The 26,328-nt window shown below is 42.6% G+C and overlaps 2 protein-coding genes across 10 annotated transcripts in view; one reads left to right on the forward strand and one right to left on the reverse strand.

Annotated features, from left to right (window-relative positions):
- Positions 1-11,771, reverse strand: part of ARFIP1 (ADP ribosylation factor interacting protein 1) — a 123,188-nt gene extending 111,417 nt beyond the window's left edge. For 5 of the 8 annotated variants that reach the window (XM_060178943.1, XM_060178944.1, XM_060178941.1 and 2 more), the window contains exons 1-2: positions 11,504-11,633; positions 2,196-2,275 (exon numbers count right to left, since the gene is read on the reverse strand). In XM_060178943.1, coding sequence (XP_060034926.1) covers positions 2,196-2,273 — 78 coding nt within the window. In that variant the 5' untranslated portion in view covers positions 2,274-2,275; positions 11,504-11,633. Of the gene's footprint in view, positions 1-2,195; positions 2,276-11,503 lie in introns of all 8 variants that reach the window. The other 3 variants (XM_060178948.1, XM_060178945.1, XM_060178946.1) reach the window with 2 other exon arrangements.
- Positions 11,691-24,050, forward strand: TIGD4 (tigger transposable element derived 4). 2 transcript variants are annotated; one of them, XM_007529455.3, is made up of 2 exons: positions 11,691-12,142; positions 21,772-24,050. In XM_007529455.3, exon 2 carries the CDS (start codon positions 22,295-22,297, stop codon positions 23,828-23,830), a length of 1,536 nt encoding a protein of 511 aa, XP_007529517.1. In that variant the 5' UTR covers positions 11,691-12,142; positions 21,772-22,294; the 3' UTR covers positions 23,831-24,050. The 2 variants fall into 2 exon arrangements, with proteins under 2 accessions (XP_007529517.1, XP_060034921.1); XM_060178938.1 differs by lacking the exon at positions 11,691-12,142 and adding an exon at positions 21,362-21,468.
- Positions 24,051-26,328: the final 2,278 nt, after the last annotated feature.

A 26,328-nucleotide genomic window follows, 5' to 3' on the forward strand; every position in this document is an offset into this window, starting at 1 on the left:
GTGCTGTGCTCTTGGCAGGGCGGCAGCCTAACCTAGCGAGGCCTGGCTCCCTGTCCTTAACAGAGAATTTCCTCAGTTTAGGTAGAACCGTTTGTGATTGCACTGTTCAGTGCTATTTCTTGACTTATTCTTAAATTCAGATATAGATAGAATGACAGAAAGGGGGAGACCCACAGTACTGATGCTCCCATCCAATGCAACACAGACACCCTACTCAGTGCGTTATTTCTTCAGTCCTAACTAGGGCATGTTAAAGTCACAAAAGATTTGCAAGTCCTAATTCCTATCAAACAGTGTACCGGGTTAATTGTATGCTCATAAAATACTTTTCAACTGGAGCACGAATTCAAGAATAGTCCACACACCTGGGCTGTTTCCTTTTTAGTTACACTGTGCTCTGTGGATGCTGCATGCCGGAATATGAGGAACAGCTCAGGGAGGGACCAACGTGGGCTTAACCGAGTTACAATCCATGCGCGCAGTGGGCAGTAGTCTCCTTCACGTCACCATCATCCAGACTCAACTCTATCAAGTGCGCAGTTTCCAGGTTAGTGTCTATCTGAAGACACACAGGTGGAACTCACAGTGGGAAACCACAACACAGAATGGTTGTGCTTATTATTATAACTTCCTCTACCAGCTGGGTCACCAGCCCTGCCTGGAGTTCACCTTCATCAACCTTGTGACATCCCAACAGTATAGATTCAGGACTACGATACCGCTCTCATGACACCTTCTATCACAAGGAATCCTGAGCCCACCAGATATGATAAACATTTTGCCAATCAGAAATCAACCCTTTTGACTTTCTAAACTAACTAAAACCATCTAGCACTACAGCCTACACTGAGTCTGTCACACAAGCTCAGAGTCTTTGCTTACCTGAATTTGCTGTGCCTGGCACTCAGCTGCATGCACAGAGGGCAAAAGGGTCCAGAAACACTACAACTACAGCCAGAAGACCCCATGCTGTATCCCAGTCTCAACCAATTCCTGTAAGTCAGTCACCACCACTCCAAAAACTACATTTCTCCAACTTAAAATAAAGCAAAACAAAGGCAAAAAAAAAAAATAATAATAAACAGAAAAACTAACTGCTGTTACATTTTTCTAACTGAAATACACCAACTGTCCTCGTTGTCCAAAGTGCAACTAGATGAAATACTACTCCAAGTTTTTTTTAAATTTTTTATTACATTTTAAGTTTTTTTTTAATTATCTTTATTGGATTGAGACAGCCAGAAATTGAGAGGGTAAGGGAGATAGAGAGGAAGAGAGAAAGAGAGACACCTGCAGCACTGCTTCACCACTTGCAAAGCCTTCCCCCTGCAGGTGGGAACTGGGGGCTCGAACCCGGGTCCTCGAGGACTGTAACGTGTGCTCAACCAGGTGCGCCACCACCCAGCCTGTTACTCCAAGTCTTTAAGCACTGTGTACATGGCATTTCAGAAACATCACAGACTTTTTGATCTCTTGTTGATTCTAACAAACTAGAACTGTTGTTCTTAGGGGTATATATGTTAGAATAATAGAATTGTTGGGGCCCAGAGGTGATGCACCTGGTTGAGTGCACGTTATAATGACGCAGATTCGAGCCCCTAGTCCCCACCTGCAGGGGCAATGCCTTGTAAATGGTGAAGCAGTGGTGCAGGTGTCTCCCTCTCTATCACTTCCCCTCCCTCTCGATTTCTGGCTGTCTCTATCCAATAAATACTTTGAAAAGTTTTAAAAAAGAATAGAATTGCTAACTTCAAAAGAGGGAAAATACACACACACCTATCACTACAGATTCTGATTTAGTGACTTTGAAGTGAAGTCTAGAACTCAGTTTTTCTTCTTAAAACAATTCGACACATGTTCTGATAGATACACCAAGCAGACAGCAGATGAGTTCATTTGTGATTAGCTGACTACTGTCACCATACCAAAAACCTCATTTCATATCTAAAAACAACTGTTTGGCCCACAACTTTTATGTGCCAAATATACTCCAGAATTTCAGATGTTCAAAGGCCACCGAGAACTTACTTTTCTTCACAAAGGAATTATTCTCTTCCCATCATTTCCTGCATCTATTTGTGTGAAAGTTAACAACAACACATGCTTATTAAACCAACTAAGTAAATTTGGTCAATCTATAGCTCTGATTGAGATGGGCTGACTTTAAGAAAACAAAGGGAATTCCACCCAGTCACCTCAGAATTAGACTTGACTTCTTCTGCGGCTGGTTTAGATGCATCAAGAGGTAGAGAATCATTGCTATGGCCAGACATACCTAAAAGTAAAATGTGTTACGCACACATTAAATAGTTTAGTCAAAGGAGTCATATCACTTCCCTGATAACATAAATAATTCATTTGTAATCAGAATTTGATATGATAAATTATATATAATCACAAGTTCTACTGGTTATATTAAAACAAACAGTTTTAAAAACAAAAGTTAAAAAAAGTATGCAAAATGTTCAAATGCGGGAGTCGGGCTGTAGCACTGCGGGTTAAGCACAGGTGGCGCAAAGCACAAGGACTGGCATAAGGATCCCGGTTCGAACCCCAGCTCCCCACCTGCAGGGGAGTCGCTTCACAGGCAGTGAAGCAGGTCTGCAGGTGTCTATCTTTCTCTCCTCCTATCTGTCTTCCCCTCCTCTCTCCATTTCTCTCTGTCCTATCCAACAACGACAACAACAATAATAACTATAATAACTACAACAATAAAACAACAAGGGCAACAAAAGGGAATAAATAAAATAAATATTAAAAAAAAAATTTTTTTTAATGTTCAAATGCCTATCTCAATGATTAAAAAAAACAATTTCATAAAATCATGATAGGTACGAAACAATTTAAAGATCTGATTTGATATACAAAAATAAAATTAAAAAATAAATAAATAAAAATAAATAAAATAAAATAAAACAAAACAAAACAAAATAAAATAAAATCCAAAGGCATCTGAAACCAAAATGTTACTACTCCTTGCTGACATAAAAATCAAAGTTCTGAGGCTCAGGAGACAGTGCAGTGGATATAGCACTGGACTCTCAAGCATGTGGTCCTGAGCTCAATCTCCAGCATCGCATGTGCCAGAGTGATGCTCTGATGTGTCCTCTCTCATATTCTCTCACTCTCTTAAATAAGTAAACAAATAAATCATTTAAAAAAGATAAGTTTAAGACCAGAATTCAGACATCTTCCAACTCCCTGCACAGTACTCTACAGATGTGACAACTCTTAACCAAAGTGAAACACTACACTCATTCTTTATTCAACACAAATTTAATGAAATAACTTTTTTAAAGAATTTATTTATTCATGAGAAAGATAGGAGGAGAGAAAGAACCAGCCATCACTTTTTTGTCCATGTCTAAGTTGGCCCAGAGCAGTCAAGTCCCAGCAGTAGCAGTGACCAAATTTTTTTAATTAATTAAATTAAAAAAGGAACATATACATGATTTTCCATAGCCACTGAGAAATCTTTAGTTCAAACATTAAAAAGTCTAAATTTACCACTGAAGAAAAAGGAATTAAGAGTATACATAAATACACAGGCAGATGCATGCATACATCGTATAGACACTTACAGAGATACAGAGATATCACCAATATTTGCCAGCTAAGAAAATTGTTTGGAGAAACCTTTTTCTTCTCCCCATTTAAACTGTGTTAGATGGGCCAGCTGGACAGCTTTCTTGGATGGCACAGTTGTTTTGTTATAGGTGCCACCCTGGTAAAGCCCGACCACACCACACTGAAGGAAGCTCTGGAAGTCTTTCCACTTCTGACAATCTGTGTCTGAAAAAGCCAGTCTAGAGTAGTGATGCCCCAGTGCTGACAAAAAATAAAGTCAAATAAATAAATCGTGTTAGAGAAATGAGTGAGAGAAGGGGTGATAAAGGCCTGGGCAAAACAGCTCACTTGAATAGTGTGTCGCTTCACCATGTGCCTGCCCCAAGCTCGAGCCCAGTTCTCACAACACGTAAAGAAGTGTCAGGGCTGGGGATTTCTTCTTCCTGCCTCTACTCTATCTGGAAAAAGTCAGCCCAGAGGAGTGAAGCCCTGGAGGCACCCCCCTACAACCACAAGACTCTCGAAACTAAATTACTCCACCAAAAAAGAAAATTAGCTGTAAATAAAGTCAAAATTATCCAGTGTACTATGGCCTCATTTTTCACCGATACCGCTCTGAGTTCAAGAACATCCTGAAGCTGACCAAGAATTAAGAGAGTTGAAGAATTACTTTCACCCTGCTACTAAAGTCTCAGATCCATGGAAAATAACTCCCTCATTAGTCACAGATAATTTTTTTTTACTGAAAAATAAAAACCTCAGAATAGTCTCACACTATAGCTTAATGCAGATGCAGGTAGTTGCATATAGAAATATTCACAGGCATATTCATACACACAAGTCACTGTGAGCTTTCTTGGTCTGGGGAAGAAAAAGACAATATTGTAAGCACACAAATACAAGTAAAATGCAAGCGCAGTAAATATCTGATGTTATTTCCTACACTTGAGGGGTTAGGATTTTATATGAGCAAAGTTTGGTTGAGAAGTGAGGGTTGGTGAGAAGGCAACACATGAAGTGAAGGGTAACGGGAAAAGTGGTCAGAGAAGTACGTACAAGAGAAAATGTGTGCTCTGTAACATCAAGGAAGCAAACAAACAAGAAAGCAAGTACAAAGGGCTAGGGAAGGCCAGCGTAGCTGAAAGGGAGACGAGCAAATACAATGGGACCACGGGAGAGGAGGTAGGGGAGGTAAGTATAGTGGAGGAGTTTGATCCCGGAAGCCAGGGAAAGCCACAAAAAGACTAGGGAACGAACAGGGGGCAATGGCAATACGTGTTTCAGTATCACTAAGCCTTCCCGTAATGGACTAGGAAGGGCCAAAGCCATAGTGGACAGATAAGGAGAATAGAGGCTATCGCTGAAGTTTCAGGAAAGATGGCGGCAACAAACCTATGTGGTGGCAGTGGAACCGGGAAGTGGGCAGATTCAAGGATAATGGGAAGGCAGATTAAAAAGGCTTGTGGACAGTCTGGGTCAGGGAGAGAGGCAGTGAGATCAGTTTTAGTTTTCTGGATTGTGTAACTGGGGAGACAGTGCAGTGGCTCACTGAAAGAAGGAAAAAGGGAAAGTCTCAGGATTGTGGGGCTTGGGGGAGAAGGAGAGAGAGATCAGTTTAGTTTTAGACACTGTATTGGAGACACCTTAACATATTCAAGAGGGAGTGCTGACTAGAAAGCAGAATATGCAGATCTAGAGCTCTGAGGAGAAAGTGCTCATGTCCTCAGAAAAACTGCCATCGTTACCCGCGAAATGCAGCCAACTACACTCCTAAACAGCCACGGTGAGCATCAGACCTCTGACCATCTGGATTTAGTTAAAACAAAAAGCTGAGAGAAACATAGCAAACATATTTCATCAGCCCAAACAAAAGCTGCTAGGCATCATGGGGAACACAGATTTTTAAAATCTTGGCTCACCAATAATTATGTCACCGACTGTAATAGTAATTTAAACTTTCAGTAGAACCAGCCAGTATTGGGAATGTCCAGCAACTACATTGTCACTAAGTGGCCACAATCACCTTGTGAATTAACTGGCAGCAAGTGTGGGGTGAGAGGGCTTGGAGAAGGACAAATTTTCATTTCAATGACTGATAAATTATATATATATATATATATATATATATATATATATATATATACATATATTATATTAATGCAGCGCCAGAAGAAATGAATTCAAGGTCTCAGGCATGAGTGTATCTACCATGAGAGTGGTCTACAGGGCCAAAGTTTCTCATTATTATTTTTTTTTTCTGCCTCGAGGGTTAGCGCTGGGCTAGTGCCAGCACTAATGAATTCACTGCTCCTGGAGGTCATCCCCCCCCCCTTCAATTTATTGGACAGAACAGAAATTGAGAGGGGAGGGGAGACAGGGAGAAAGACACCTGCAGACCTGCTGCAATAGTGCAACTGGAGAAGAGCACAGAACACTGTGAGGAAGGACTTGAGTTTGAGAACCCCAGGTCTGCAAAGTTTCTCATCCTTTACTGAAAGAGAGAGAGAGAGAGAGAGACCACTGCACTGCCCCACCACCATAGGGCTCCCCTGGTGCTGTCCATGGTATACTCCCAGGGCCTCGCCAGCACTTCAGAGTCACTCGTATGCCATACAATAAATGTAGAAAGAGCAAAGTGAAAATCACCTTTTGGAAATTGTCTTCAACTAGTACTTAGCCATGCATGAAGAGGATTCCAATCGAGCCTTTTTGTTATACATACCTGGTCCAAGTTACTTTGTGAGTTTTATAACACTTCTCTTCCACCTTCCACTGCCCCAGACACCTCAGAAACACTATTTGACAGCCATCATTTCTAGAAGCCTACCTTAAACTGTCAAAAACACAAACACTGGATAATTCACTTGCTAGTCTTTCTTTCACTGCCATCACCAGCAGTCACTGGAACCCAATCTGTATCCTGGAATATCATGAAGTCATTTAGCCACTGTTGTGAAGAGTAAGTGTTTCAAAGTCAAGTAGATCTGAATGAGTCTTGAGGTCCTCTCTCCACTGGTTGAAAGAGACTGCTGCTGGCTTCTGGACCTCTTGCTTCACTCCCTTACAGAAAATCAGACCACCTCAAGCACAGATAGTGTCTAGCGAACACAACACTCTCCTAGAACAGCATCATTAAATGGTAGCTAGCATGGAGCTGTGTGTGTCTGGGGATACTCTGAAACAGGAGGGACCTGGGCCATCGCCGAGGCTGCGTGTCACTGGCATAACCCCCAGGGACTCTTTCCATCCTGAATGAGTTCTTGATCCATCCCTTATTAGCTGTGTGGCTTTATATAAAACACTTTATCTAAAAGGGAGTCGGGCAGCAGCACAGCAGGTTAAGTGCAGGTGGCGCAAAGAGCAAGGACCAGCGTAAGGATCCGGGTTCGAGCCCCCGGCTCCCCACCTGCAGGGGAATCGCTTCACAGGCAGTGAAGCAGGTCTGCAGGTGTCTATCTCTCTCCCCCTCTGTCTTCTCCTCTTTCCATTTCTCTCTGTCCTATCCAACAACAACAACATCAATAACAACATTAATAACTAGAACAATAAAAACAAGGGCAACAAAAGGGAATAAATAAATATTTTTTAAAAATTAAAAAAAAACTTTATCTAAAAATCTCAATCTTTTCATTTCTAGCTTGGTAATGTGATCTGTTCTATCTACTCACCAGACATGGTTGGAGTAAAAACAAAATGAGAATATATGTGGAAGCACTTAGCAAACTCATTACATGCTAGATAAACAGAAGGTATTAAGCAAAGAGTAATATTTTATTTATTTATTTATTTATTTTACCAGAGTACTGCTCAGCTCTGGCTTATGATGGTAAGTGGAATTGAACCTGGGACTTGAGAGCCTCAGGCATGAGAGTCTCTTTGCATAACCACCATGCTATCTCCCCCAACCACAAAAAGTAATACCGATACACTCCTTTTCTCTAGAGCAAAGCCAGTGTGCAAGGATGGAGTCCGCATGGAGTTCAGTATGCTGAAGTACTGAGCCCCTGCTCCCCATCTCCCTAACTCCACTCCTCAAGGATCAGGCAGGGTCTAACTGCAGCTTGTCACATAAACACAGTCCTTGCCAGTGTGTGCCATCACGCAGAGAAACGTGTGGAATCCCTGCTCTAAAATACTCTCTCACACTAGCAGAAACTGCAGGTAATTGGCTAGCAGACTCTCCTGGATGAGTCAGGTCTTACCACCAACATCGATATCTTTACAACTGCTCCAGAGACAGTGTTGTCACACTTCTCTGAAGAATCAGAGACCCAAGGAAGATCAAGGAGCTGTTAGTCCAGTGCTATCATATATACACAAAGAAGAAACCAAATGAAGATGCTTTAGTAAAAACATGGCAAAGATACTGCCCTGTCTTCACAAACCATGCCTGCAACCATCCTAGGACAAAAGCTTAGAGCAGAATAGCTGGGCAGGGGTTACCCAGTGGCCTCTGTTGCTGCCTTGAGTTTGTGGAGACCATGCTGGGAAAATGGTGCAGCAGCAACTCTCAGGTGAAAGGTTCCAGGTTCAAGTCCAGCACTACTAAAGGCCAGAGCTGAGTGTGGTAAAAAAAAAAAAAAAAAAAAAAAAATACATACAATGAAATCCAAAGGCAACAAGATTTTTTTTTCCCTGATTATTTCATTTTATAGTGTTTCACACACACTCTAGAGTTAACACTGGGCTGATTTTCAGACTTTTATGGTCCATAAGTGATCATGTTCCACATTAAGGACTGTTCATTTTCTAATCTATATGTAAATATGTGCATCTATGTGTGTGTACATGTGTGTATGGGGGGAGGGCTCCTAACCAGGGTTATCTCTGGTGGCTTCACTGTTCCTCGCAGCCATTTTTTCCTTTCTGATAAGAGACAGAGAAGGAGAGACAGAGAGAGAGAAGGAGAAAAAGAGGAGACAGAGACACCTGCCGCACTGCTCCAACACTTATAAGGCTTCCCCGTTACAGGTAAGAACCTGTACAGGGCTTGAACTCAGGATCTCCGGCGCTCTGCTGGGTGCATCACCACCTGGCCCCTGCATATATATTGTTAGTTTTGTATCTATAGCCACAATATCTCCAACTCCTTGTTGGGCTGACTCCTCCCTCTATCCCCAAATGTATTCCTTACTCTATCACAAACTCATCACTCTGAAGTGTATTCATAACTCCAGACACTTAGGATGCCACGCTGATTTCTTTTTTTTTTTTAAACATTTTTTTCCCTTTTGTTGCCCTTTTTTAAAATTGTTGTTGTGATTATTATTGTTGTTACTGATAACGTTGTTGGATAGGACAGAGAGAAATGGAGAGAGGAGGGGACGACAAGAGACGGGGACAGAAAGATAGACACCTGCAGACCTGCTTCACCACCTGTGAAGCGACCCCCTCTGCAGGTGGGGAGCCGGGGGTTCAAACCAGGATCCTTATGCTGGTCTTTGCGCTTAGTGCCATGTGCGCTTAACCCGCTGCGCTACCGCCCAACCCCCTAAACTGATTGCTTAAAACCTTTATTTTCGTATTTCCCACCCTCGTGTGTCACACTACAGACACTACATACAGATCTCTTTCCCCAGGAGGAAATTCTATCAACACTCCACTGACCTGTTCCAAACTATTTTCTATTTGTCATACATTTTGGTATGACGTTCAACAAGGGGTTTGTCCCCCAAAGATTATTAAAGGAAGAGCTCTTGTCTTACCATCATAGAGAAAAGCAGGCGAGGTAACATCTACTCATTCCAGAAAAGATGTGACAGCAACGTGGCAGAAGCCACCTAGAGTGGTAGTTAAGAGATTACAGGCTGCAGTGGGACAGCCACGGCTCAATTCTGGCTCTCCCAGTGTAATCCTGAGAAGATTACTTGAGCTCATGATTTACTTCCATTTTCTTCATCTATAAAAATGGGGAATTTAGCCACCTGTATTACAAAGTTGCTGTTAGGATTAGATGAGATAATCGTGTAAGGTTCTCAGCATAATGTCTGATACACACTGAGCAAACAAAATGTTAACTGTTGTTATGGTGTCAGACTTTCTTCAGTGTCGTTACCTTAGAAGGAAACAGATTTAGCACAATCTGCACTTCGTGAAGTTAGATCTTCTGCTTTGCCAACTAAGAATGCCAGACAGAGCGAAATTTACTTTATGAGCAGAAGAAACAGGTTACTCAGCAGACTATAGTGAGCTGTAGAAGTCTCAAGTTCTAACAATCAAATTTAGGATTTAAAGCCTCAATCAGCAATTCAAAACCAAGACAATAAGTTCAAATATGCATTCTAAAATTACACTAAGTCTGGAAAGTCACTAGTTTATGCGTGCAAGAGAAACAATCACCAAACCACCTCACACAAAACAGAGGAAGAGGATAAGCAGTGACCGACACATGGAAGGGTGAGGATCAAACCACTGAAACATTCTGTCTTTTCAAGCAAACCCAGAGCTCTGAGTAAATGCCTCAGATGAAAAATAAGAAAATGAAAGCCAAGTATAGGAAGAATCTGGGGATCTTTTTCTTGTCTCTCAACCTGAACTCCTGTGTAAGTCGGTGCTATTTCATCTGTATTAAATAGCACGTGCATCACTTTATAAATCCATTAGACATTCACAGTATTCACTACAAATAGCTACCTCTATAAAGAAACCTCAAAACCACAAATGAGGAACTAAATAAGTAGGAAACCTTCCTTCCTTCTCTAGGTCCAGGAAACAATTTAGAAACACTGATGTTTTGAAGCAGCTGGAGACTGTAGTGTAAAGTTAGAATCTCTGCATTTTACTCTCCTGGACTTCCATGTACGTCAGTCATTTACATTTTGAAAACGAAAAAATAACTGTTACACACACAGAGAGAATTTCATTCATTTCAAAAAAGACATTAAGGAGTGGGCTTGATTCTACCTGAAGGTCATACATCTCCTCTGAGAATATGGGAAAACAGCTTCAGGGAATGGTATTCCCATTCATTCACGTGGAAACTTTTCCAACACTGATCCAGAAACTAACCCAACAAGCATTCCAAATAGGAACGACCTGTTAACAGAAGCAGGGGAAAGCTGTAGCAGTGAAGATAAAGCCAAGTCCTGCAGGACTTTTAGAGAAAGCCTGGCTGATTTCAGGTAACCAGTTGTGGTGCCCAATGTTATGCCAAGCTATCAAAACGACAAGTAAACGGGAATACGCCCTTGCTGGTGACAGCGGCAGTTTACGAACAGTCCTGCCACGCTTCCTTTTTTCCCTGATCAAATAAGAATCAAGTTAGAGGATCAGGATCGGTAACACTTTAACCTAGAAGAAAAACGAAGAAGGGGGAGGGGGTGTCAACCCTATTGAAGGGGAAGGGGTGGCTAAAAGTTGCAGGAAGTCTAAACTACAAACTTTCTGAGGTCAAAGAGCTCAAGGAAGAGATAAGAACAAAGCAAAGGAAGTGATCATAAAAATAAAAGGGAAAGGCATTTCTAGAAGCTGCCCTAAAAAAAAAAAAAAAAAAAAAGTCCCAGGCTTTCGTCTTCCTAGATGGGAGAAGTGGCGCACAATCCTCCCCCAAACCCCGACAAGGCTCCTCCCTGCCCCGGCCGTCCAGCTTCCCCGGGACTCTCTCCATGAGAAAGTGGGGGGACGCGGGCAGGGCCAGAGGTCAGGGCTGGACCCCAGCAGGCGCCCCCCGCCCCCGCCCGAGCAAGCCCTGGATCTTGCAACAACCCCTTGCATTGCCCACCGAATGCAAGCAAAGCCGGCCTGGAATGGGTGATCCATGCCTTCCACCCCGTTGTTTCGGGGGATGGGGGCACGCTGGGGGATGGGGGTGGGCAGAAGCCAAAGGCCGGGGAGTTGGGGGCTAAGGAAAGCTGTGCCCTGGCCCGCGACGGCCAACCCCCGCCCCCCGGGCGACGTGTCCGCCCCGCCTCCTGCCTGCGGCCGGCGTCGCCCTCACCTGTCCGCTGGCAGCCCGGCAGCTCGCACGTCGAGGATGATCCCTGGCGCTGCTGTCGGGAATCACCTCCACTCCGGCCAGAAGGGAGTGGAAACGTGACCCGGGCCTTTTCCTTCTTCCTCTCCCTCCGCGCACCTCGGTCCCCCGGAGGCGGGGATCTGGCGCAGCTGTCACAGGCTCCCACTGACCAACCGCCGGGGACGCGCACTCGGCCAGCCTCTCCACCCGCCCTCCAGCGCCAACCCCGGCAGCAGCGGAGCCGGAAATAAGAGACCGGAAGTCGCGTTGGCCTGCGCCCTGGACGGCCGCTCTGTCCCTCGCTCGGGCCGGGCTTGGCTACGTCTCGATGGTGTCGGGGCGCCTCCCACGAGGCCGCCCCGCCCCTCTCGAGGAGGCTGGCCCCGCCCCTCCCACGCGGCCCTAGCAACCACTTCCGGGACTCGGCGGGAGGGCGAGGTTGTCGCCTGGCCGCTGCGGGCTCTTGCGCGCGGGCTTACCCGCACCTGCTGGAGCTGGGGCACGCGGAGGGGCGCTCCCTCCTGGCCTGCAAGGGTCGGAGGCCTCCGGGAGTCCGGAGCACCCCAACTTTCCTACATCCCCCAGCCCCCCGCGCTAGGCGCCCTCCCCCCCCAGCAGACGGTGAGCCGGCGGCGGGAGATTGGAGGGGACGCGGGGTTTAGGGCGCCGCAACCGGCGGAGGTCTCCCGCCCCGACGCCCGGAGCACCTCCTCCTTCCAGTCATAGTCCCCTGCCCCCCAGTTCTTATCACTCGCTCTGCCTTTGTGGTCACTGCCCGAGAGACTTTACTTTTCCTGCAACTTCTCTCCTACCCCCTTGACCTGTCCTGTTGCTTCCTTTTTAAAAAAAAACTTTAATGACAGACACAGAGAGAAAGATACATACAGAGAACAACCAGAACACTGCTCATCGCTGGCTTATGGCAGTGCTGGGGATTGAACCTGAGACTTTGGAGCCTCAGGTGTAAAAGTCTTTTTGAAGAACCATTATGCTGTCTACCTCCAGCCCCATCCTATTAACTTCCTAAGCAGATAACTCTCCTGCCTGCAGACCCAAAGGATGGTTCCTGTTTCCTTCTTTGATCTCTTTGTCGTTTCTTAAGTTGAGGCCCCAACCTGCACTTGTGCTGCGCTGTCCCTGTCCTCGGCCCCCAAGGGGGTGCAAGACATGTGGACCCTTCCTAGGACCCTTCTGGCAGAGATGTGGAGTTGCCTGCTATGCCGCCTTCATGCCTCTGCCTGGACCTGTCATTGTGGTTGACAAGACCCTTTTTTATTACACACTTCACCCCTGGACAAGACACTTTATTAAAACTAGGATTTAGTAGGAATTTAACAGTGTTTTACTGGAGCATATGATTACAGAGGTGTGGCTCCATACGCGCACCCACCAACACAGTTCTGTGCACCGCCTCCCCCCACCACCAAAGTTTTCACAACTTAGCAACAGTTTGACTACCTCGCCACCCTTTTAACAAGTTCATGTGTCTCCATTCTTTATATTGCACATATGAGCGAACCCTCCAGTAGTTATCATTCAGAAAAATTCAGGTCAGTTGTTGACAGATATCAACTATTAGCAGCAAGAGTCCTTGAACACAAACACCAAATTAGAGAACCTCAAAGTATTATATATAAGAAAATCAAGGGGGAAAAAAGATGTAGAAAAGGTGAAAAGTACTAGAGAAGATTGTGGTGACCCCAACAGGAGTTTGGGACTGTCGGCATACAAATGACGTCACCCCGAGGAGGTGCTTCAGAGAAGGGAAGGCATGACAGCACCCGACTTGGAGCAGGTCGCTCTCTTTGGCTGCTGCTGCTTCTCCTGGTCAGAAGCATCTCTGCAGAGGTGCGCCAGGTATCCGCCACGGCCACTGCTCCTGGGAAGTGAACACGTGTGACTCTGCTAGCTGGTAAACTTTTAGACCCCTCTACAGACAGAAGCAACCTTTACCAGAGCTGATAATTGTTTATCTTATGGGACTAAACGTTTGATAACTATATTTATGGACCTAGCGTACTCTTAACCCTTGCTGATAAGTGCTTACTTTGCCTTTTATCTGTTTCACCCTAATAAACCTTGTATTGCTTCTTCTTCTTCTAGCGTTTGCCCTTCTTCCGTAGCCAGTCAACAGCGTCAGGTTGAGCCTGATGTCAAGTTTCGAGACCTCCTTTGAATCTGGAGAGGTGGCAGTCGTTGACTATGTGGGTCATAGTCTGTCTGGAGCCGCAGGGGCAGTTCGGGTCGTCTCTGGCTCCCCAGCGATGGAACATAGCGGCGCACCGGCCATGGCCTGTTCGATAGCGATTGAGGAGGGCCCAATCATAACGTGCTAGGTCAAAGCCGGGTTGACGCTTGCAGGGGTCTGTGATGAGGTGTTTGTTCTTTACCTCAGCTGACTGCCAACTCTGTTTCCAAGAGTCTGGAACAGAGAAGTTCAGTGTAGGCGTAGGGGACCAGATTGGATGACAAGAGGTCAAGCGTTGGACAGGGTGGGCGAAGATATCCGCGTATATTGGCAGGTCCGGTCGAGCGTAGACGTGGGAAATGAACTTAGATGATGCCGCATCCCGACAAATATCTGGCGAGTCGATGTTGCTAAGAACTGGCAGCCATGGAACCGGGGTGGAACGGATGGTTCCAGAAATTATCCTCATGGAGGAATATAATTTGGAATCGACCAAGTGGACATGGGGGCTACGGAACCATACTGGGGCACAGTATTCTGCAGTGGAATAGCATAATGCCAGAGATGATGATCGTAGTAGTGCTTAAACCAGTGCCCAGTTCCCTGCTGTGAATCCTTTTATGTGCAGCAGCCCCCAACCAAAACCCTTTTTAAGTTAAATTACAACAGAAGATGACATCATTAATAAAGATATAGAGTTAAAGAAAAAGATTGAGAGAATTGTATGGGTATAAATGTGTTATACATAAAAGTGTTACCTATATAATTTATAGCTAAGATATATAAGTAGATCTAAGGGAGTCTTTTTAAAAATTTCTTTATTGGGGAATTAATGTTTTACATTCAACAGTAAATACAATAGTTTGTACATGCATAACATTTCCCAGTTCTCCATATAATACAACCCTCAAGAGGTCCTCTGTTATCCTTTTTGGACCTGTATTCTCCCCCCCATCCACCCCAGAGTCTACTTTGGTGCAATAGGCCAATTCCAGTACAGGTTCTACTTGTGTTTTCTCTTCTGATCTTGTTTTTCAACTTCTCCCTGAGAGTGAGATCATCCCATATTCATCCTTCTGTTTCTGACTTATTTAACTTAACATGAATTTTTCTTTTTTTAATTAATTAATTAATTTAAGAAAGGAGACATTAACAAAGTCATAGGATGGGAGGGTACAACTCCACACAATTCCCACCACCCAGTCTCCATATCCCATCCCCTCCCCAATAGCTTTCCCATTCTCTATCTCTCTGGCAGCATGGACCCAGGGTCGTTGTGGGTTGCAGAAGGTGGGAGGTCTAGCTTCTGTAATTGCTTCCCTGCTGAACATGGGTGTTGACTGGTCGATCCATACTCCCAGTCTGCCTCTCTCTTTCCCTAGTAGGGTGAGTCTCTGGGGAAGTGGGTCTCCAGGACACATTGGTGGGGTCTTCAGTCCAGGGAAGCCTGGCCAGCATCCTAATGGCATCTGGAACCTGGAGGCTGAAAAGAGAGTTAACATACAAAGCCAAACAAATTGTTGAAGAATCATGGACCCAAAGGTTGGAATAGTGGAGATGAAGTGTTGGGGGGTACTCACTGCAAACTCTAGTGTACTACTGCTTTCAGGTATATATTTGCCCTAGTTTATGGATATGTGTAAACATATGCTCTATCTCCTGGAACCTGGTCTATATCTAGGTTTTGGGACTTTGTTAGGAAGTGAAACACCTGGGATGGAATTAGAGAATACTATGCAAGGAAAGGTCTCACCCGAGTGATGAAGCTGAAGGGTTGTCATTCCACACCTGAAGTCTCTGGACACAGTCTGAAGTGAAGCATGCTGGGGTGGCACTTGTTGCGTTGATTAGGTTGCGATCAGCGGATGCAATATTATTTGATAAGAATTGGGAGAAGCATACGGGAAAGTGGGCCATATCTTAGGGTCCCAGGACTGGGGGAAGTTTAGGCTCTATAGTAGAAATGTGAGGTTCCTGCTGTCTTAGGGTTCGAGAAGACAATGGATAGTTACTGTTATCATCACATTATTTGGTCATTGGGTTAACTTTGAAAAGTCCCTTTGTTAGACATACAATCAGTTTCCCCCCCTCTCATATTAACTAAATAGTGATTTCTATGACTACAATTTAATAGATGTATACATAAACACCATTCCCATCACCAAAAGATTGTGTCCCATCCCACCCACCCACCCCTGACTCCCACCCCCACCCCCACACCTTGCCAGCCCAGGAAACCACATGTCCATCCTCCCGGTCACCACAGCGTTTTTACTTTGGTGCTCTACTTTCAATTTAGTCAGATCCTGCCTTTAGTTTCCCTTTCTGATCTTCTTTCTCAACTTCTGTTGATGAGTGGGATCATCCCATACTCATCTTTATCTTTCTGACTTAGCTCACTTAACATAATTCCTTCTAGCTCTGACCAAGATGGGTCAGAGAAGTTGAGTTCATTGTTCTTAGTAGCTGCATAGTATTCCATTGTGTATATATACCACAGCTTTCACAGCCACTCATCTGTTGTTGGGCACCTGGGTTGCTTCCAGGTTTTAGCTATTATGAATTGTGCTGCTATGAACATAGGAGTACACACATCTTTTTGGTTGGGTGTTATGGAGTCCTTGGGGTATAACCCCAGGAGAGGAATTACTGGGTCATATGGAAGGTCCATGTCTAGCCTTGTGAGAGTTCTCCAGACTGCTCTCCACAGAGGCTGGACCAATTTACATTCCCACCAGCAGTGCAAAAGGGTTCCTCTGTCCCCACAGCCTCTCCAGCATTTGTTGCTGCTGTCCTTTTTGATGTATGCCATTCTCACAGGGGTGAGGTGGTATCTCAGTGTTGTCTTTATTTGCATTTCTCTGACAATGGGTGACCTGGAGCAGTTTTTCATGTATTTGTTAGCCTTTTGGATCTCCTCTGGAGTGAATGTTCTGTTCATATCCTCTGCCTATTTATGGATGGGGTCATTTGCTTTTTTGGTGCTAAGTTTGTTGAGCTCTTTGTATATTTTGGTGATTAATCTTTTGTCTGATGTATGGCATGTAAAGATCTTCTCCCATTCTGTGAGGGGTCTCTTTGTTTGTGTGATAGTTTCTTTAGCTGTGCAACATGAATTTTTCAAGATCTATCCAAGATCAGCTGAAAACTGTGAAGTCACCATTTTTTATAGAGTAGTATTCCACTGTGTATATATACCACAACTTGCTCAACCACTCATCTGTTGTTGGACACCTGGGTTGTTTCCAGGTTTTAGCTATTACAAATTGTGCTGCTAAGAACATATGTGTACACAGATCTTTTTGGATGGGTGTGTTGGGTTCCTTAGGTTATATCCCCAGGAGAGGAATTTCACGATCATAGGGTAGGTCCATTTCTAGCCTTCTGAGAGTTCTCCAGACTGTTCTCCACAGAGATTGGACCAATTTACATTCCCATCAGCAGTGCAGGAGGGTCCCTAAGGGAGTCTTTTTGTTGTTCTAGACAAGGCATTTTTAAGAACTAAGTTCCCAGGGGCAGAACTCTGCCTCTACAAATTGCTGGGAAATTTCAGCATTGTAAAAGGTATATTCCAGTACTTGATAGCACTCTTGTGCTCTTATTAATAGGCAGTCCTCTGGATACTACAAGTGTTTCCAAAGTAAATGCTATTTGTCATCTGAGTTCTCCAAGACAACTCTCCTTAAACATAACAATACTGAAACCCCCAAATAAGCATCTCTGTATAAAGGGGCCTTTTTTTTTAAATTTATTTTTTATTTAAGAAAGGAAAAATGAACAAAACCATAGGGTAGGAGGGGTACAACTCCACACAATTCCCACCACCCAATCTCCATATCCTATCCCCTCCCCTGATAGTTTTCCCATTCTCTATCCCTCTGGGAGCATGGACCCAGGGTCATTGTGGGTTGCAGTTGGTGGAAGGTCTGGCTTCTGTAATTGCTTCCCCGCTGAACATGGATGTTGACTGGTTGGTCCATACTCCCAGTCTGCCTCTCTCTTTCCCTAGTAGGGTGGGTCTCTGGAGAAGCGGAGCTCCAGGATACATTGGTGGGGTCAAAGGGGCCTTTTCTTAATGGGGTCTGTCTTTATCCACAAAAAGAACAAGCATATGAACCAACCCATTCAAACTACAACTTTGCTTTATAATGATTTTTTTCTATGCAAAACCAACCTGCTAGTCTTCTCAGTTACTAGGATTCCAACCTGAGTAACTAGAAGCAATATGTTTACTTTGGTGCAATATGCCAATTCCAAAAAAAAAAAAAAATTCAAAGATTCAAAAAAAGATTCAAAGAAATCACCTTGTAATTTCTGCTGTTCCGATGTAGACTGGTAAGTTCACTAACCTGGAAATTACTTGACCTGCTGATAGAAACAGTGATTTCCAAAAAAATACATGTAGATACAAAGCTTTTGTTACACACACCACTATTCAATGTGCTTCAGACTTGCTTGTAATTCCCTTCCTCCATGCTTTGCTCTCTAGTTTTATCAGCAGAAATGGTTTCCTTACCTCTCCTACTCCTGTCCATCCTTTAGTTAATTTATTTACCCAATCCATTTTGTTCCACTTTTGAGCTAGTTCCAATTTTATCTACAGTTATGAAAACAACAAATGTGAGAATTGCTCTTGTATGGTTGGATTCTAAGGTGACTTCTAATGACCTTAATCTTATACGATTCCCTCCTCCTGCAAACACAATATGCCTTTCTCATGGTTAAGTTCTATTACATGCAAAGGGATTTTTCAGATGTAATTAAGATTTATTTACATTTTGGTCCAGAGGATTGAGCTCAGGGCCTTATACATCCAAGCCAGGTGTTCCTCCACTGAGTTACATCTGGGACTAGTGCCTTAACCCCTTTTTAAGGGAAAAAGTCTAGCTTGACATTAGAAAAGTGTTTGTTTGGGGAATGAAAATGTTCTGTATCCTACCTTGAAAAACCGTATCTTTGACTACTGTTTTAGAAGGAAAATTGAGGAAAAATATTACCCTTCTTAAGTCAGCATAATTACTGATGTCATTTTGATCAATATAATCAAGTGCATTCTAATCATATCTCATATTGCTTTTTGAATAAAAAAAGGGAAGAAATTAAAATGAACTTTTCCGTAGTCCTTGCTACTTGATATAATAGGATTCATTTCTGAGACATGACATAAGTGAAGGGGAAAGGAAGTAAAAGAGGGAGAGAGGGGCCGGGTGGTGGCACACCTGGTTGAACGCACGTATATTCCAATGCACAAGGACCCAGGTTCAAGCCCCCGTCCCCACCTGCAGGGGGAAAGCTTCCTGAGTGGTGAAGCAGGGCTGCAGGTATCTCTCTGTCTCTCTCCCTCTCTATCACTCCCTTCCCTCTTGATTTCTGGCTGTCTCTATCCAATAAATAAAGATAATAAAAAAAAAATTTTTAAGGAGGGAGAGGATGAAAGAAGGAAGAAGTAGAGAGATTTGTATTTTCTCTTGGAAAGTGTTTTTGCTTGGATTTTCCCTTTTCCTAAAAATAACGGGTCTTGTTGGGCCAGAGAACTGTCTCAGTGGGCATGGTGCCTGCCTTGCCATGTATATAGAGTGGCCCAAGTTCAAGTCCTGGCACTGCATGGGAAGTACTAGAGGAGCCTCTGGTCTGTTCTCTATGTGTGTGTCTCTGTCTGAATGAAAAAGTGGGCTGGAGTGGTAGATGTGCGCAAAGCTCTGCATAAAAAAAAAAAGAAAGAAAACATAATTTTAGAGTAAGATATTTAAAGTTTTTATTTGAAATAATTATAAATTTGCAATATATACATTTTAAGTACAGGAACAGAAGGTCCTATATATGAGTGTTTCTTTTTAAGTGGTCTGATCTTCCCTAGGTAGAAACGTGGACTCTGCAAAGAGTTGGACGTGGGCTCTTTGTGTTCACAGATTGTAAGAGCTTGCTTGTCCCTGGAGGACTGATAATACCTTTTTTGGAGGGTGGGAGGGTGGTCAGCCTAGGCATTGAGAATGCCACTCTGACTTGCTGCTGGGCACATAGAATGTGTTCATCCCAACACGATTCCAGTGTACTGCAGTGTCCTGAAAAGAACAGCACACTCGACAGAACAAATCATGAGTTGCAGGTTGCACTCAACCACATTCTGACTGTGTGTGCATTGAAATCCAGCTTCACCTTTCTCCTGGGTTGTCTGAAATACAGAAAAGTAAAGCAGTCTGGAAATAAAGGTGGCGACTGTCCTTATTATTGAGGCCTTTTTTATTGTTTATTTTCAATGACAACTGTTGATTGCCATGATAAATATTGGGCCAATTATTTTTGGATAACAAAAGCAGAGGAATTGGGACCAGAAATATGTGCAGCAAGAAGCACAGTTATTAACTGTAAGCCTGGGAGGACAGGGAACTTGGAGGGTAGATTACCCACACTGTCTCCCACAGTAGTAACAACCGCGCAGAAAACCAGCATGCCCCCTTGATCTGCTGTTCTGAGCCAGCCCACAGATTCTGGGAGGAGAGACACTACCTGAGAAAGGAGTGTGTCCTTCTTGGGGGTGAGGTGGGGGGAGGCGTCAGGGTCCTGTGACGGTCCCTATAGTTCTGTTTGGCTTATAAAGAGTGTTCTGCCTTCAGTTCATAGTTTATGGTGAGACTTTTGTTTCTGTTGGCAAGTAGGATTTCGTAAACTGAATTTGGTAGAACAACACAGGACAAAGGCTTAGAGAGAAAAATCACAATGGTAATATGTCATCACCAAACATTTACTGAGCATGTTAGAAGATGCTAAGCACTGTGGGACTTGCTTAGCACCCTCCCACTGACTTACCCTGATAGCGAGATAACCCTGTGAGGCATGTTGTGTGGGTCCCTGTTTTACAAAAAGGGGAGCCAGGGACTGTACAGGATGCCATATGTACAGAATGAGGGCCTCAACTGTCAAGTGCAGGTCTGTCTATAATACCAAAGTCCATAGCCTTACACTATGATAAGCCCTTTGTATTACAGATAAAAAGTGGAACTCCCGACTCCTGAAGACACATGTTCACTTTCTTGTTCTTCTAGTTCACTTTCTGCTGCATGGCCTCTCAGTCATTTTCTTATTCCTGGCCTCTGCATGTTTAACTAAGGTGTCAAGTTAGTACGAAAAGTTAACTTGGCTTTTAAGTACAATATAATTTAGGATTGTAACATTTGACCGCTTAATCTGAAATTTATCCTAGATTTTTTTAAAAGATTTATTTAATTGTGGAAGTCAGGCAGTGGCACACCTGGTAGAGCCCACACAATGTAGTGTGTAAGGACCTGGGTTCAAGCCCCCAGTTCCCATCTGCAAGGGAGAAGTTTCATAAGTATTGCAAGTCTCTCTCCCTTCACTTCCCCTTACCTCTCAAATTTCTCCATCTCTGCCCAACATAAACATAAAAAAATAAAATATTTTTTAAAAAGATTCATTTATTATTTTTTAGGAGAAAGAACCAGATCATTGCCTTGGCACATGTGATGCCGGGGACCGAACTCAGGACCTTACGCTTGAGAGAGTGCAGTGCTTTCTCCACTGCACTGCCTCCCAGGCCCACCCTTGATCTGAATTTTAGTGAAGCATTTTTTATCAGACTCCAGCAACGGAGACACTTGTCTCCTGTGTGCTATTAAAAGTCAAGCCTTGTGACCACTGTCGGAGCATGTTTTCTTTGAGAAGCCAGAGGGGTCAATCTGACTTCATGTGAAAAATAGCCACCAGTCATCAATCCAGGATCATTTTTAGTGCTTTAATTTTGGTAAGTCTGCATTTTCCAAACAGAATAAATCTGTCTGATTTATCTCAGAAGTATATATTACGAAGTGTTCAAAGGCAAGAGAGACCTGCGATGTGCAGAGCAGCCTTAGAGAGCGTTTTACAGAGAGGCCTCTGAGGACGGCAGTAAGCATCTCTTCCGCACGCTTCGGTTATTGTAAGTTCAGAAGCATATTCCTGGGCTTTTCAATATTGTTAAAGCACAGATGACTAGTCTAATGATTCTGATATTCAATTAGCATGTCATTGCTAAAAACTGCCATTTTCCCTTTTTTCCATTTTCAAGAAGGAAGATAGACCATCGAGTTCTAGAAGGAGTCCGTCATTCTCCCCTTCACCTGAAGAGACTGCGAAATTAATGGCTAACATTTTGTCTGAAATTTTACTGAATGCTTTTCCTTCTTATCTCTGAGGCCTTCTGTGGAGAATTAATAGGAGGTTGAATGCATACATGGATAAAATGGATCATCTTAAAGGATTGAAGTTCCAAAAATATACCAGCAGGACCAGGCCATTTTGACATAATGAGATTTCTATTTTAGCTTGATTTCTGGAACTCTGAATAAACTGAAGGTCCTATAAAGGGAAGTTTCTCATCTAAACAATTCTAGGAGCCTATAACTCTTGGCTTATTCAGAGCCTTGGAAACAGATCTAGTCTCTGTTCCCGGAGGAATAAGATAATTAGACATTTCATTTTAATATATGAAGTGGAGCAGAAGGCAACAATTTGCTTCGTCCTGGAAAAGAAATTTGATTAAAGAGGCAGACACTGGGAAGAGGTGAAGCCGCTACCTCAGGGCTGGTGAGATGGCAGAAAGCTCCATGGATGCCTCAGCTCTGCCTGTCACAGTGAAGAAAAAGAAAAGCCTGTCCATTGAGGAGAAAATTGACATTATCAATGCGGTAGAAAGTGGCAAGAAAAAAGCAGAGATTGCAGCTGAATATGGAATAAAGAAGAATTCACTGTCTTCTATCATGAAGAATAAAGATAAAGTCCTAGAAGCCTTTGAGTCTCTGAGATTTGACCCAAAGAGGAAGAGACTGAGGACTGCTTTCTACACTGACCTGGAAGAGGCGCTCATGAGGTGGTATCGAATTGCTCAGTGTCTGAATGTGCCAGTGAATGGGCCGATGTTGCGTCTGAAAGCTAACGATTTTGCCCAGAAACTGGGACACAATGACTTTAAGTGCAGTAATGGGTGGCTGGATCGATTTAAATCCAGGTATGGTTTGGTCTTCAGAGCTCAGCCTGCAGAAGCTACAGGTGTGCCAGTAGACCCTTCAACTGTCTGGCACCAAAATGTCCTTCCTTACTATTTAAATGATTACCACCCTCAAAATGTCTTTAACATAAAAGAGACCGGGCTGCTCTATAGAATGTTACCCACGAATACGTTTGCATTTAAAGGGGAGACTTGCTCAATTGGGAAGTTATGTAAAGACAGAATCACTCTGGTGGTTGGAACAAACATGGATGGCTCAGAGAAACTTCCTTTGCTCGTCATTGGAAAAAACAGAAACCCACATTGTTTTAAGGGCATCAAGTCCCTGCCTGTGTGCTATGAAGCTAACAGGAGGGCGTGGATGACCTCAGAGGTTTTTGAACAATGGATGCACCAGCTCGATGAGAAATTCCAAGCCCAGCAACGCAGAGTGGTGATTTTTGTTGACTCTTTCCCTGCACACCCAGAAGTAAAGAACCTGAAGTCAATTGAGTTAGCGTTCTTCCCTTCGTGCTTACCTTCCAAGTTCATAGCCATGAAACAAGGTGTGATCAAAAGTCTTAAAATCAAATATCGGCACTGCCTCATCAGGAAGTTTTTAAGCTCCGTGGAAGGCAGCAGGGAATTTACATTTTCTCTGTTAGATGCAGTGGATACCCTGCATCTCTGCTGGAGGGCTATCAGCCCAGAGACTATCGTCAAGAGTTATGAAGAGGCAGGGTTCAAATCTCAGAAGCGAGAAAGCGAGGAGACAAAGGAGGAGACGGACACTGGCCTCGACCTGGTTGCCCACGCACATGCTGCGGGAGTGGAGTTTCCAGAAGGTCTATCCATAGAGGAGTACGCAGCCCTGGATGAGGACTTGGAGACGTGCGAAGGGGAGCCAGGTGATGATTCCGTGTGGACCAAAGAGAGCAAATCAGACGACACTGGATTTTATGCATCAGATGAGGAGGAGGATGAAGGGTCCCTGGGAACTGAACTCCCTTCACCATCAAAAACGGAGGCAATCGCTGCTTTAGATACTCTTAAAAGTTTTCTCAGAAGTCAAGATATGAATACTGGGCTTCATAACTCTCTAGCAGACCTGGAGATTTTCATTAACTCTTTATCAAAATAATTATTTGTTGTAGATTATGTCAATCTACAACATCATAATAGATTTTTCTGGTGTCTTTTCACCATCTAGGTCATGTAAAGGGAAAATAATGAAGAAAAAAAACGTGAAGCAAAAAATAATTTATAACTGAAAATGCTTCTAGTCTGGATAAGTTCCCCCGGGGTAGACTAAATAATGATGGAGTAAAAGAAAAATAAGACTTTTCTTTTACCAAGGTTCTTCAGAGTAGCATATGTGTTTTAGAGACCTTATACTTGAAGCATATAGTGTAGATTTCAGAAGTAAAAAAACATTCTTCAGGTATTTAATTCATACTGGTTGAATTGGTGATTGCCATTTTTTTCCTTTTGAAGTTTTGATCATATTCTAGAATATTTCCATTTATCTACCTCATCTAGGAAGCAAAATATTGCTTATTTATTTTGATAAAGACATGTTCTGAGACTCTAAAGTATCAAATATTAATTTTACCTTTACATTTCACAACCAACTAATAATTCTAATAAAAAATTATATGAAACTACTAAAAACAAAATCTAACTTATACCAAAATGATTAAAAGTATGCAAGTCACTACCTTCAGGTTACTAAGTCTGTAAAGTCAAATGACACAGTATGACTATAGCAGTTTTTATCACATGTAACCAAAAGGTAATACAGATTCTTCCTAAATATTTTTTGTGTGTGTGTTTAATAGACAAATATTGTTGAAACCTTTATTAAGCTTTTATGATACATGTATATTTCAATAAAATTACTCTTCAAAGTAAATACATAGATTAAATGTATATGCTTCTTAGAGTTTGAATTTTAACAGCTGAAGCATTTATAACATTTAATCACTTTCTTGATTTTGTATTTTATTTTCTGAAAAAACTTCTTTCAGTATGCTTCAGTGTATTTAGTACTTTTTTTCAAATCTGTGGGTAACATTTTGGATTAAGTCTCTGTTGGAGGAAGTTTTGTCTACAGACTTCTTTAAAGTATTGTTTGCACTTATTTACTCTCTATTCATAAAGTAGCCTTTCAACAAAAGAAGGATAAACAATGTGTCAGACATTTTTGTAGTTAAATTCTAAATAATGGGCTTATCTAATATGTTAGAACTAATTTAGACTCATCTTTGGAAAGTATTTTGGTGCCTGTTTTGCTCTTACATGTACTGAAAAGTCTTTTGGAAAAACAGAAGACATTACGCAGATTATTTTTACTATGGATTATTATTAGCCTGCTAATTAAAAACATTTGGAAAGAGATATTTATAAAACTATGTTTATTTCTCTCGGCTGGTTACTCTGCTTTTGAGATTAAGCAGTAAGCTTTAAGAATGTATTAAATTTTAAAAAAAGAATTATTAAATTGAAAAATGTTTCTTTTAGAAAAAGCAGGCTATTTAAATTTAATTAAAGATGTCTTTATTAATAGCTTGACTTAACATTTGAATGTGCCAAACCATGGACCTAAGACAGCTCTCTGAGCCTCATCTGTAACTAAAGTACCTGGCTTGAATCCAACCTTCAGTCATTTTTTTTCTCTTTCTCTGCCTCCTACCATTTTGATATCAGACATTTTTATGTAGTATTCCACACAGTCTGTGACATCAGGACTACTACATAAGAGTATTAGCCCTATTTTTTTTTTTTTAAACAAATGAAGGAATTAAAACTTAGAAGGTGACTTGGCTGAAATCTTAGAGCCAAAACTCAAAGGCAGTAGAAGTTCCCTGTCACCTGGTCCTGGATTCCTCTCACTGTATACCACAGTGCTTCTGCCATGGACTCCAGCTGAGAAAGTGCTGATTCTCTCCAGTTTATGGGGCCCTGCAGTGAAGTGTTTCAGAGGATCTACGCTGATAGTTCTATTCACAGGATCTCTCCTGAGAACAGTCAGTAAGGAAATGCAGGGACGTTTGGTCACAGAAGCTCTGTGGTGTTCAAGTGGAAATATTTAAAAACAACCATAACATTTCCAAAGTGCTACAGTGCTTACACCCTTCCCATATGGCATGATCCACTTTTTACACTATGCTAGATAGATACATGACAGAATAAGACAAAGCTACTGTAAAGAGTAAGAAAAGATGCCTGCAGATTCTAATTAAAAGTTAAATGTGCACTCTCCTTTGTAGCTTAATATATATATATATATATATATGAAATTTTCAGAAAAAAAAGATGTTTAATTCACTTTTCCTAGAACAATCACTACTGCATACCTTGTTATTTATCTTCTCTAGACTGTCAGTACAAAGTTAGGAATGAGTGTCACTTGTTCCTTCAAAACAATTATTTTTACTTATAACTCACCAGATTTCAATTAAATGTTGCATCATTCTCATTGTTCTTGTCTTGTAATTTTCTACTGTTTTGGAAATTTATTATTTTTTTACTTTACCAAGCAACACATCTTATATTGAATTTGGAATGTTGTTCCACTACCATTAGCTACTGAACATCTAGTGAAAAGTTTGGTTCAGCAGCCAGGTAGTGAGTGGTATA

The sequence above is a fragment of the Erinaceus europaeus genome, chromosome 19, assembly GCF_950295315.1.
Source record: "Erinaceus europaeus chromosome 19, mEriEur2.1, whole genome shotgun sequence".
Lineage (NCBI taxonomy): Eukaryota > Metazoa > Chordata > Mammalia > Eulipotyphla > Erinaceidae > Erinaceus > Erinaceus europaeus.

Bases quoted from the DNA above. Each gene is read 5' to 3' on its own strand.
- TIGD4 (XM_007529455.3), top strand. From the start codon at position 22,295: ATGGCAGAAAGCTCCATGGATGCCTCAGCTCTGCCTGTCACAGTGAAG.